This window comes from Helianthus annuus, chromosome 2 (genome assembly GCF_002127325.2).
Source record: "Helianthus annuus cultivar XRQ/B chromosome 2, HanXRQr2.0-SUNRISE, whole genome shotgun sequence".
In the NCBI taxonomy this organism is placed as follows: Eukaryota; Viridiplantae; Streptophyta; class Magnoliopsida; order Asterales; family Asteraceae; genus Helianthus; species Helianthus annuus.
This window is the reverse complement of record NC_035434.2, coordinates 160,067,962-160,081,171: the sequence shown is the minus strand read 5'-3', so window position 1 is coordinate 160,081,171 and position 13,210 is coordinate 160,067,962. Positions and strand designations below refer to the sequence as shown.

Genomic DNA, 13,210 nt, shown 5'->3' with positions numbered 1-13,210 from the left:
TGTGATCCGATCGGTTCTTGTGCCGTCCGATTCAAGCAAACCGAGAGAGAGAGAGACGAGAGAGAGGAGAGCTAGGGTTATGTGTGTGTATTCTTGTGTTGTAACAAATGAGAGGAAAACAAGACCCCTAGTTTTGGTATAGTGTTCGCGAGTGGGGAGTGGGCCGAGCCCAACTCGGTTGCCTCTAATAGGCCGATGCAAAGTGTGTAGCCCAATGGCTTGTGCGGTCCGATTGGGGTGTGGTTCGGGTTATCTAGTGTTGTGCGGTTTGGGTTCGTATCCACATAACATAAATACATAATGCACATAATAACAAAACATTCACTAAGTCATATAATTCAGTTCTCGTAAACACGTATCGTTACACAAAGTAAGTCTAAGGTTCGAGTTGTCACACCGCCTCTCAATTCAGACACGTACTTCTCTGAACGACTCGTAAGGTCAACAAAACGATCCTACAAGTGGTATCAGAGCTCAGGAGGAGGAGTTCTTGCCATTGTTGCTGCATTTCTTCTGATTTTCTACACTTTCTTCGCGTTTTCGAATTTTTCCACGGTGAAATCGGCTCAAAATCGCACAAAATGCTCGGAATCATGAACTAATGAATCCTGGAAAGTTTCAGATCTAAAATCAACGTAGAAATCAAAATTTTAGGTGGTTCGCTTGTTCAGTTTCGCTCAAAAAGTGACATCAGCATTAGAACCGCTCAAAATTGCATTTTTGGACCGCTCCAGGGAACAATTTTCAGTGAATCGCTCAAAAGTTTAGTCTTGAACCGCGTTTGTAACCGTGTGGACTGCTCATTTGACAGTTTCTGAAACGCCTATTAGTCCAATCTGTCTGAATCGCTCGAAAATTCAGCTTGAATCGCTCTTGTGACAGTTTTTGAATCGCTCTTTAGAACAAGTGTGGATCGCTTAAACGACAAACTATGAACCGCTCGAACTAAAGTTTCTGGCCCGCTTATTAGTCATTCTTGAACCGCTTTTTGGACCGGTCGCTTGAACTGACATTGTTTTGGACCGTTTATTTGGGTGATTTCTTTGGTTCGCTTTTGTGAACAGATTGTTAAAGTTTGAAATTTGTTGTGAATTTTGTGAGATTGTGAACAATGGATTTGGAATTTTATAACGCTTTTGCTACCCTGGCCTCTATTACCCAAAGTGCTTTGATAGAAAATGAAACCGGAACGTCTCAGAAACCACCGAAACTTATGGATATTGATGATTACAATGTGTGGTCGGAACGTTTCGCAAATTGGGTCGAAGCTTATCATCTTGATGCGTGGGAACACACTGAAGTACCTTATGTTAAACCCACGAAAGACGATGTTGTGAATGGTATTCCGCTAACACTTAGGGAAATGAGTACTGCGGATAAAAAGAAATATCGAGATGAGAAATTGATGATCAGTCTGCTTCAGTAAGCAATAAAGGAAGATATCTTAATTTTGCTTCAACATGACGGAACTGCATTCTCAATGTGGACTGAATTAGAAGCAAAATTTACCGGAAGTGATGAAATGTTGAAAAACAAAATGTCTCTCATGAAGAAAGAGTTTGATTTGTTTACAGGGTTGAAAAATGAAAATACCAAGCAAATTATTGACAGATACTGTAACTTGGTGCGAAATATGACAAAACTTGGTGTTAAGAAAACTACTGATGAATTAATTGAAAAACTTGCAGATGCGCTTCCATACGAAACATGGGGAACATATCTGATGATGCTGAAGTCAAACAAAGCAGAATACAATAAGATGAAACTCGGAGACTTCATAAAGCATCTGGAAGCTCAGGAGATGGAGCAGAGAAAGATTGCTCGGATGAAGAATTATGATGGTGAACAGGATATCAGTTTGTACTACAAGCATGGTGCTACTGATTCTACAAAATTTTCTCCGAAGATCGAAATTGCTTACAGTGTCAAAGATTCTCCTGAGAAGCAGACATCTCAAGGATCAAGTAGCAACACCAGATTTTCATCTTTCGATCCCAATATCTCTGTAACAAAGAACGGTAGAAAACTTCAGTGTAACATTGTGTTGAGTCTTGAAAATGATCAAGACTACACTGAAGATATTGCAAAAAATCAAATGTCTTTGTTAGGGATGATATTAGAATCTTATAGCTGTTTTGTTGTAGGTAAGATCGGCAGTCCGATGCTCACAAAGGAGGATTACGATCAAATCGATGCTGGAAATGGAATTGATGGACATCAAATGGTGTATGGCGAGTGTGATGAGGCGTGCTGAAAAGTTTAAGCAAATTACAGGCCCTGATGATTTCCGTGACGCTAACGTTTCTGTGTTAGGTTTCGATAAATCGAAAGTCACATGTTTCCGTTGCAGAGAAAAGGGGCATTTCAAGAGAGAGTGCAAAAATCGTGAAGCTACAGGAGCCCAGAATCCGTTCGGAAACAATGATTATCACAAGAAGGCCATTTATCATCAAATCACTCAGCCAGCACAGCAGAATGCACAAACAACTCATGGGAGAGATGTGGTTGATAAACGGGCTTGTGTTGTTAGTCAAGGAAAATATGATAATTTTACCTGGGAAAAATATCTTCCGAAAGAAAGCAAAGTGTGTGTAGCTGAACAAAATGACGAGAAGTTGGCTGAAGGATTTACTTGGGATGATTTTTGCGAAGATCCAGACTTTATGGCCAAAAATACTTCTCATGCTTTCTATGCTAATGCTTTTGATCGGAAATGTGCAGAGAGATGCAGGAAAGTCATAGAAGCTGCTGAAGAGAGACGAAGAAAGATTCAAGAGGAGGCTGAAGAGGAAGAGCGACTGAAAGAAGAAGCGAAAGCTGAAAAATTTAGAAGAGCTCATTTTTTAAATTCAGGCAGGACAGTGAAAGAAGTTCCTGAATTTGAAATTAAAGTGGATGCTGAACCGGTCAAGGTCCCAGAAAAGTGCATGAATTGTGATTCGTTGATCAAGCAGAACAATGAGCTGTTGCACAATATTCATAAGCTGAAAGAATCATATGACACCATGAACAGAGAAATCAACAAATATACTGATTCTGATGGTGAACAAGCCGAAGCTATGAATACGTCGAAGATAGCTTATTTGAGACAGCTTGATACAGCGAATTACAACATAAACAAATGTGCAGATCTCGAGCTTGAGCTGGCAACACAAAAGATAGAAACTGAGAAAGTCAAGAAATTATTAGATAGTTACTCATGTTCGACTTTTGTGGTTGACAGGATTTACCCGGTGATGAAGTAAAAAGTGTGACAGATGTTGTAGAAGTATTGAAAGCTTCTGGTAAGAAATCGAGTTACAATAGATGTCCGCCCCCAGTCGAAAATGTGTTTTCACCTCGAAAACCAAATTCGGAAAGAGTCGATAAAGCAATCAATTTGAAATGGGAGTCTGGGTCATCAGAAAACTTACCGGAGAATATTGATGTCACATACACATCATCAGACACTGATCATGAGTCAACGTTGATAAAAAGTGTGGTTGATCAGGTGTTAGACAAAGATGATGTTGAGGAACCAAAATCGGAGTCAAAACCCAAATCAAAGTCTGAGTCCAGTGCGTCAAAGCCAACAGTCAAAAAGGACAAACGGGTTTATGACAAAGAATTTTTACTGTCGAAATCTAATTTGAATGATGAACTATTCAAAGTAGCATATACTCTGAAAGGTTCTGACAAATTATATTCAGATGAAAGTTTTCCAATAAGAAGTGTCAGACTTGAAATGATCCAAATGGTTTTCAAAATAACAGAAATTAATATTTCTGAAATAAAAGATTTTGATCTTAATGGAAAACCTAAACAATGCACTTCACGAGATCAACAGAGAATTAACAAGAAAATGGGTTACAATTATGGTTATAGTTTTCAAAAGAAACCATACCATAATCGTAATTACAAAAAAGAAAGGTCTTGGTTTTGTTCCACCGAAAAACCATAAAAATGAAAAAACTTATAAACCAAAAACAATGTTTGTTGCAGGTAAAACGTCTAAAGCTGAAAAAGAAAAAACATTCAGAAATCAGACAAATCAAGAGTTCCTTGCAAAGAAGCAAGAGGATGTGAAAAAGAAGGAAGTTCCAAAGAAAGTTGAACAGAGATATTGTTATCAGTGTAAAACTGTGGGTCATGTAGCAAAAGATTGTCCAAAGACATACCGACCTAAACAAGAAGTCTCTGGAAAAATGAAAGAAAAAGTTGTGGAGAAAACTGAACTGTCAACCCGGAAGTTCACAGGCTTTGAGAATTCCACCTATGAACAGGGAGAATCTTCAAAGAGTGCTTCCAAAAGAATCGTCACTGCTACAAATCAGAAATGGGTTGTTAATGGTTCAGATAAACAATCTGGTGATGAATCTGAGTCCATAACATCAGAGGAGCCATGTGTTAAGAAGAGTGAAACAAAAATTCCGATAGTGGACGATGTAAATTTTCCGCCACTGAATGCGAAAAATTACAAATCCAAAATCGGAAAAGTTAAAGTTTCAAGTCAATTTTATTCTGACAAAGAAAAATTTGACTTTGAAAAGACTTTCAACGGGAATATGAAGAATATTTTTAGCAAAATGGTGAATGGCAAGGCGAAAGATGTGAAAACATTTTATGCTGCCAAAAAGGGAGGTCACAATTCCGTTGAAAGCAAAAAGGAACAGGAAAAGGTTTTACCCAAGGCTGGTCAGGCTTGGGTAGATATATTCTTCATTGAATAGATACCTGACTTGCCGGAGATCCCAAGATGGTATTGTGGATCAGGAATCGACATCTTTCTAAATTTGTTTGTTAAGTTGCAGGACTTGCCGGAACTCCCAGGTTTGTAAGCGAGGAGTAGGAATCGGCACTCTGAGAATTCAACCAAAAGATTGTAATTGGTTGAAAACAGGTTTGAAGAGCTTGAATTGCTAAATTTTCAAGTGGTTGTATGTTTGTGTTGGTTATTAATGGTTCAGAATGAGAACCAGTTGATCTTTCAAGTGGTTAAATCAGGGTCATTAATTTGGACTTGATTTAATTATCATTCAAGAATTTGGTAAACAAAGTGATGATTTGAACCCCAATTTTACAAAAAGTAAAAACAATTAAACTTATTTTCCGGAAAAACCATTTTGATTAAAACAAACTTAAGTGTTTTGAAATCATTATGGGAAAATAGTTTGTTGTGAGGGGGAGTTCTGATTGTTTATGCCAAACGGATGGAGAATTGAAGTGTTTTAATATCAGTTGTTATGTTCTGTACAGTTTGTTTTCAATTTTCATTAGATGTATTTGTATTTTAGGGGGAGTAAGAATTTTTCAGAAAATTCAAAAACATCAGAAAATTTGAAAAAACCAAAAACATGATAAAACTGAAAAATGAGTTTTCGTTGCATAAAAGAGGAAATGATAGTACATCAGTGAACTATCACAACATGCTAAAGAAATGTAATGTTTATATGTGATAAACAATCTTACTGTGGATGTGTCAGTAGGTTTTCACACATTTAGTAAATTGAAATGAGATATAAACCTAAATTCAACTAACTTGATTTGTGGGTAACTATTCTTGGATATATAGGTAACCCCTGAAATCTCGTTTGAAAGGTTTCTTATTCTGGTATACTAGGCGTTTTACTCGATGATGTCTGGGGTATTATCCCGGGACTTCTGCTGAATGGAAGTTCTGACCTAGTCCTTGGATAATACTTGCTGAAAATGCTTGAAACATAGCATATAGCCCTCAGCTGATTAGACAATTAAAATTGATGATTAGTTGTTGTAGCTGAAAAGATCCTCTAAAGGGGACACACTGCCAAGTCGAGACTGATATCTCTCTGCTGAACCGAAGTTCTGACCTGAGATCCCTCAGTTTTCGCATTTATCCCCTAAATTATATACAGATATCATTCGTAGTATATTCGTCTGTAGATTAGAATATTGAGATCTGGATACGGGAGTATATTCAAGTGGAGTGATACACAATTAAGTTTTAGTTTCTAAAACATTAATATCGTATCTCGGATAAATTGAAATCTGTGTGAAAATTTAAGAGGACAAACATACTGACAATCTAGGCAAATTGTTTAGAACTGAGAATGTTTAAAGCATAACGGTGTTAGTGATATGTTTCATAACTGATATGATCCTCTTGTACGAACTCATAAAAATATTGTATTTAAATATTTCATTTTTTTGCATTTATTCTCCTTCAGAAAATCCAAAAAGATTTTTGGTGTGTTTTAGCATAAATTTTGAAAAATCAAAAAAATTTTCGACAACTGGTGTTGAGATGCTGATTTTCGAAATTCAAAGTGCTAAACTTGAAGAACTGGTTTGGGAAGTGATTGTGTGAATATGAGAAGGTGTTTTTGATAATAACTAGTAATATTCGTGAATGCAAAATCATTATGTATTGCTGTTACATAGTTTCTAAATTGTTGAAAAGTTTAATCTTTGTAGAAACTTATGGTTGGGTAGAGATTGTACAGGTGTTAAAGAACCAGGTTACGATCTTGAACCTGATGAGAACCAGTAAAAGTTTGAATTCCAGACTACGATCCCAGCTATGTGAGAGGGGGAGTCTGAAGACACCAAGTCAACATTCAAGAGAGAAGAGTTTGTTGATGATGAAGATAGAGAACAAGGATTCTTGAAACGACAGATATTTCAGAGGCAGATAGTCGACTGATGAAGATTGCAGATAGTCATATGTGAAGATAGTTAGGAAGCTCTATGAAGACTCCGTCAACATCCGAGGGGGAGTTTGTTAGTGCACCTACGTCTGCTGACTACGTCTTCCATCGAGTCTTGAAGCTGAGCTGATCAGAAATGGCACAGAATCCTAGAATAACATGTTTATGTATGAATCGCTTATTAGTGCAATGTCTAGGGTCGCTTTTGTGTCAGTCTAGATCAGGATCGCTTATGTGGTATGTGTTTGAACCGCTTTTAGGGCAATGATTGCGAACCGCTCATACGGACATGTCGTATGAGCGGCCCAGCTAGTCTATATATAGGTTCACATAGGCGGTTCATAATAGTGGTTGGTGTATTTTGTTCCGGTACTCTGCCGAAGTGCTGTCAGATCTTGTAACTGAGTTTAATATCAATACAACAGCAATATTAAAATGAAAACAACGTCAATTGCACTGAGTTTACTTTTTTTTGTATTTTTAATAATTAAGACTTGATTATTTACATGTATCCCATGCCCACACTTAGAGATTGCATTGTCACTAATGCAAGAACGAAAATACGACTCAACAACTACCTAAAAATAAAAACTGCAAACGAAATAAATAAAAATATACAACAACAACAAAAAGGGAAACGACTTAGCTGAGTATGTGAGACTGTTAAAGTGCCGGTCGTTTCCACATAAGCCCTCCAATTCGTTACGCGCTCAGCAAACAACTCCTAACCTCGGACACGCGAACGAAAGCGGCTACTAATACCAACCTAATCACGCAAACACCAAACACTAGCAAAAGATAATATATCATATCACGTTCAACAACCATCCAAAATTATATCAACCAACCCCAAAACCCATCCAACCTGTTTAACGTATTTAAGTACAAACCAATAAACGAGGATTAAAAACAGCATAAAGATAAAAATAAACAAAAGATATAAGCTGTCATCCTCGCTGTACTCCGCATCATCCAACACCTCATCACCCGCCTGTGTCCCACTAGGCCCTTTCCTGAGCGAGTGTCTCAGCCTCGTTTCCTGTTGGCCCGACTTGAATTTCCTTCACGTGACATTCTGCAAAACAATTCAAGAATGGCAATACGAAGCAAACAGAATATTAGTCACAAACTACTTTTTTGGTATTTTTGATTTTTTTTTAACATAAACAAATATATACAAAAACAACGGCCGTATAGCATTTCGTTCGCGGCCGTAGTTTAGAAACAAGGTGACATTAAAGCGACTTTTTCAAATCTCTTTTTAAGCATAACCGAACCTCGCCCGAATGGAGATTGAGTACGGGCGAGTGGTATCAATAATAAAGTACGCAAAACAAAGCATAATGACACTTAGACGACACTAATACGACTCAACAATGACACGCACGACCTAACGGACGCTAAACTAAACAACGACTAGACTAGACCTCGACCTAAGTAGACGCCAAAAATACAATATTAGAACCTCTACCTCCTCCCGGCACTTTACTCGCCCTAGAGTAATCCCAAGTGCCGACAAAACATCCAATCTAAACGTAAGCGTGGAAGCAACGGAAACGGCGTGCGCGTTTAGTGAAAAATTATGTCTTTATGTCAAAAAAAATGAACCGTATCCCCACACTTGAGTGTTACCTATTCCAAACCAAATCATCCGCAATTTCCAAAACAAATCAAATCAAACCAAACCAAACTGTGTTAAAATCTGACCCGACTAAAAATTATTGTCCGAAGAAAACAAAACAACCACCCCCTCCTATCACTCGTTAACAGTTCCACCAAAACAATCATCAACTCGATATAACCAACCCGATCCACCCGCACCCTCGCAATGTCCTAATATCAAACCTGCTCATACTCGACAGACTCTAAACGACATCAACAACTCAACAACTAACACGACCTTAAATCGCCGATGCACTCATCAAATAAAACATAGACCTGTAGAACAGAACGCAGCTCCTGAAACTACTAAACTGAACTTGGCTCGACTATTGACACCAACCAGAACAAAGCACAAACCTGACCCACTAAAATTCGACTCAAAAACACAGACGACAGACTGACAGAACAATTTAACCAAACTGACCTGACACAAACCTTTCGATGACACACTCGACACTGCAGACTTGATGTAAACACCACTGACTCAAAATGAACGATTCGAAACAAATATCCATGGACTCGAAACATAAACTTACTGACCTGACTCTAGATTATAGACAGAGACTTTAACTAAATCGACTTGATAAACAAACCAAACAGACTACTCAACCCCTAACACTTCATTATACTGAACAAATGCAAGCAAACATACCTGAGATTCGAAGCAGACAGGAAGATTTTAGGAATTTTTCGGTTGAATCTTTGATTTCCACAGTGAATTCCAGAGTATTGATGAAATATGGTGGATAACCAGTTGGAATCGAATGTTGTAAGGGTTTGTAGATGATATTGGGAGAGGTATAGGGGTTTACGGTGAGAAGAGAGGTGGGTGTAAGGGTTTACAGCGAGAAGGGCGTGGTCGGCGGTGTTTAATCGGCTGGGTGTGGAGGTCCAAGAGGGAGTGTCGGCTGTGGGGTAAGGAGATAGGAATGTAGGCGAGGTGGAGAAGGTGGGTCGTCGGCGGCGGTTTAGGAGGTCGCAGAGGCGGTCGGCGGTGGTAGAGGTTAGGGCGGTCGGAGGCGGTTGTTTGTTGTGAAGGTGAAGGTGTACGACGACAGTGTAAGGGAGGAGAGGGTACCGGCGAAAGTTGAGGTGATAGGGGTTATGGCGGCGGGTGAATGAGGTCGGCTGTGGATAGGGGAAATGAAAGGTTCGCGGTGGGGAGAGGGGGGAAAGCAGGGGGTTGGTATAAGGAAGAACGTGTAATAACTTTTTTTTTTTACAGATAACGTGTTTTGCGGGGGGCGAGAAAACCCGGTGGTGGGTGGCGGGGCGCCACCACGTTAATTAGTTGTTTGGTTTTAAAATAATTGGGTTTCAGCTATTGTTTCTGGCCGTTGGCTAGAAAGTTCACTAAATGGTGGCGGCCCGCCAAACCGAATGAAATTCCGAATTTTTTTTAAACCGAAAAATTACCCAAAAATCCCCCTTTTTATGCCTTAGGAACAATATTGATTTTTCCCAAACCATCCAAAAGCCAACCAAATTTTTTGTTTCTTTTTCTACGACTTCAAACTTACTTGGAACCTTAATTTCTCTCGCAATTTCCCTCAAATCCTCAGTAATGACTCCTGCAAATGACTCAAAACACAAACAAGGACCCGAAAAACTACCAAAAACAACTGTTAGCTACCGAAAATTACGAAAAAAATATGAAGATACAAACGGTACAAACATTACAAATGAGTAACAACTTCTCACATACTTATGGCGGATCATAGAGGTGCAACTCACCTCCAAACATACAGTCACGGGTTGTAGCACCATTATACTCATTGCCCGAATCAACCAAACCACCTTTATCTCTCTCATAACCTCTCAACTCCTCATCTGGCGGTTTGAATCTAGACTCATCATATCGAAATCTCTCCCCACACTTAGCTTTGCTCAGTGTCTCTAGCTTAGATTCTAAACGCGCCATTCTCTCTTCTAATTCCTCTATTTTCGTATCCAGTTGGTCCCCACACTTGAGTTCTATTACTTTTTCTAGACTCGGAACACTCACCACTTTCTCCTCATCTTTCTCGTCCTCCTCGCACTCTCCTACTAACGATACTGCCTCCACTCTATCACTAGACCCTCTCGAATTCATAACCTTAAAAACTACCGATTCCTCGCCCGCTCTAAGTGTGATGGTGCCTGAAAAGACATCTATGAGAGCTTTAGCGGTGTTCAAGAACGGGCGTCCTAAGATTCACGGTACGTTTTCATCGGCTTCCATGTCGAGAATGACGAAGTCAGCCGGAAAAACGAACTTGTCCACCTTAACAAGCAAATTCTCGACTATGCCCCTAGGGTGTTTCACGGATCTGTCAGCTAAGGATAATGTCATTCGGGTGGGTGAAAGCTCGCCTAAGTCTAGCTTTTCGTAAAGAGGAAAGGGCATCAAGTTGATACTAGCACCTAGGTCGGCTAAAGCTCTAGTATTAGTGTTACTACCGAATAGACAAGTAATTGTGAAAACACCGGGATCGGTAAGCTTTTCAGGAAGCCGATTTGAGACAACAGCCGAACATCCTCCATGCAATGGGACATTCGACAACTCCCCTAACTTCTCCTTATTCCTAAGAAGGTCCTTTAAAAATTTCGCGTATTTAGGCATCGATTGAAGTGCCTCTATGAACAGAAGATTTATCTTCAATTGTTTAAAGATGTCTAAGAATTGCCCGTATTCCCTCGAGTATTTTTGGTTCTTAAGGCGTGAGGGAAACGAAACGTACGCATGGTTCACTAACGGTGAAGGTCTAACATCTATAGGAGGTTTCTCTACTCTCTTCTCACCTTGAGACTCACCGGGCTGTGCTGTACTTGCTGGGCGCAGCCTCGATTGCACTTTGCTGGGAGCCTCCATCTCTGTCTCTTCGTCTAAAATATCTCCATCCTCATCGACTACTCTCTCCTTTATGCTCGGGTTCCCTACGGTTTTGCCACTACGGGTGGTAATGGCCTTTACATGAGCATTCGGGTTAGGTTGGGTGTTACCCGCAAACTGACTAGGTAATCTATCCTCTAACTTCCTAGACATATCACCTACAACCCTTTGAAGGTCTTGGAAAGCAGCTTGGTGATTCTTAAGCATAAGGTCATGTTCGCTAAGTTTCTTTTGGGTGCTTTGATCTCTAACAACTAGCTGGCTCATCATAGCCTCTATTCTTTCTAGACTACCCCCAAGATCATAGCTTGACCCTTGACCTGTTTGAACCTGACTACTTGAACCCCCATCATTAACCTGCCCATTTGAACCCCCACCAAAGAGTGAACCTAGGCCCCTATTTGGATTTTGAGCTATTTGAAAACCAGGGGGTCCGGTTAAGCGAAAATTGTTGTTAGAAGCAAAATTATTATTATTATTACGCCAACCCGAACCAAAGTTATTATTACCAAACCCACTAGGTTGACCTCTACCTTGACTCCCTCCTACAAAATCGACTTGCTCCTCACCTTATTGCAGTGGACACGCACTCGTGTCGTGACCCCCTCGACAATACTCACATTTGTCTACCTTAGCCTTAATTTCCTTAAGTTCCCTAGACATGTTTTCCAATACAGCGGCTAAACTAGGATCCATGGTAACATGGTTCACCCCTCGGGCGGGTGCACTAGTAGTGGTATTCGAATTACCACTTTGATACCGCTGATCGGATCGTGATTGGGATTGAGACTGAGCAAATGCCTCAAAACGCTCTAAACACTCAGCAACTGTAAGAATACCCATCATATGCCCCCCCCCCCCCCCCGCATTAGTGTCGAACCTATCACGAGTCTCTTGGGTGAGACCGTTATAAAATTTCTCACATAAAGCCCAGTCAGAAAGACCATGTTGGGAGCAACGAGCACAAAGGTTTTGGAAACGCTCCCAAGCAAGGTAGTAGGGCTCGTCGGGTTCCATGCAAAAGGAATGGATTTGGTCTCTAAGGCGTGAGGCTTTAGCGGGCGGGAAATACTTATTCAAAAAGGCTTGACGAAGCCCCCCCCCCCCATGTGGTAAAGGTACCGGTTGGTTGAGAGTCCAACCAAGTAGCCGCACAACCGGCTAATGAAAACGGGAAGAGCTGAAGGTAAGTGACATCATTAGGTGCTCCTTGAAGGCTAAAAGTAGCAAGGATACGAGAGAACCGGTTTATGTGGGCCGGTGCGTCCTCGTCCTCGCGGCCATGGAATTGGATGCTATTGGTGATGGCTTCCATGGCATAAGATGGAATCTGCCATGAGTTGTCATTGACTATGGGTGGAACGGTGATGGGTGAAGCAAGGCCGGTGAAGTTCTGGGTGGCTTGTTGGTGAACGGTTTGCCTAGGGTTGGCCATCTCTTCTAGGTTTTCTGGGATGCTAGAGGTGCTAAAAGTAGGGCTATCGGGTGGGGAAATATTAGGTGATGTTTTGGGTGATTGAGGCGGGGTGGGTAATGGAGTGGAATTGAAATTGGGAAACTGAGACGTGGATGAAATACTAACCTGTGGGCCTTGGCCCAAACGAGACGATAATGATGACTCGGTGACTGGTGGCTTCGGTGGCGGTCCGTGCGAACGCAGATGTGGCATCCACTATCTGCAAAAATCTGAATGTGAGTAAAGCAACAGTAGTCACTACGACTCAAACGAAAATAAAATGTCACACCCCCAAAATCCACCTGCGCAGTATCACAGCTTGGAGGCGTGACTGACCAGGATCAAGCCATCAATCATATCAAACACAGCATTTAATAATCAAAAGTAGTTAATGTAATTCATAGCGACATGACTGATGTTCAAAACAAATCATTGTTTATGTAGCGGAAGCATAGTAATTTAAATCCCAAATACTTTAAAGTTAAATATTGTTCACGATCCGTATCCCACAACGACCTGCTCCTCCTTGTGCAAGCTCCATAAAGTACCTAAGGT

At 40.4% G+C, this 13,210-nt stretch overlaps 1 protein-coding gene across 1 annotated transcript; it reads right to left on the bottom strand.

The window, feature by feature from the left end:
* Positions 1-10,521: 10,521 nt before the first annotated feature.
* Positions 10,522-12,868, bottom strand: LOC110934126. The gene is made up of 2 exons (XM_022177315.1): positions 12,322-12,868; positions 10,522-11,744 (listed from the first exon to the last, which is right to left on the bottom strand). Exons 1-2 carry the CDS (start codon positions 12,866-12,868, stop codon positions 10,522-10,524), a joined length of 1,770 nt encoding a protein of 589 aa, XP_022033007.1.
* Positions 12,869-13,210: the final 342 nt, after the last annotated feature.

Excerpts from the sequence above, each read along its gene's own strand:
- LOC110934126 (XM_022177315.1), bottom strand. The coding sequence starts at position 12,868 with ATGCCACATCTGCGTTCGCACGGACCGCCACCGAAGCCACCAGTCACC. Across the intron at positions 11,745-12,321 it reads GTTGGACTCTCAACCAACCG|GAGGGAGTCAAGGTAGAGGT; the intron begins GTACCTTTACCA and ends TCGATTTTGTAG.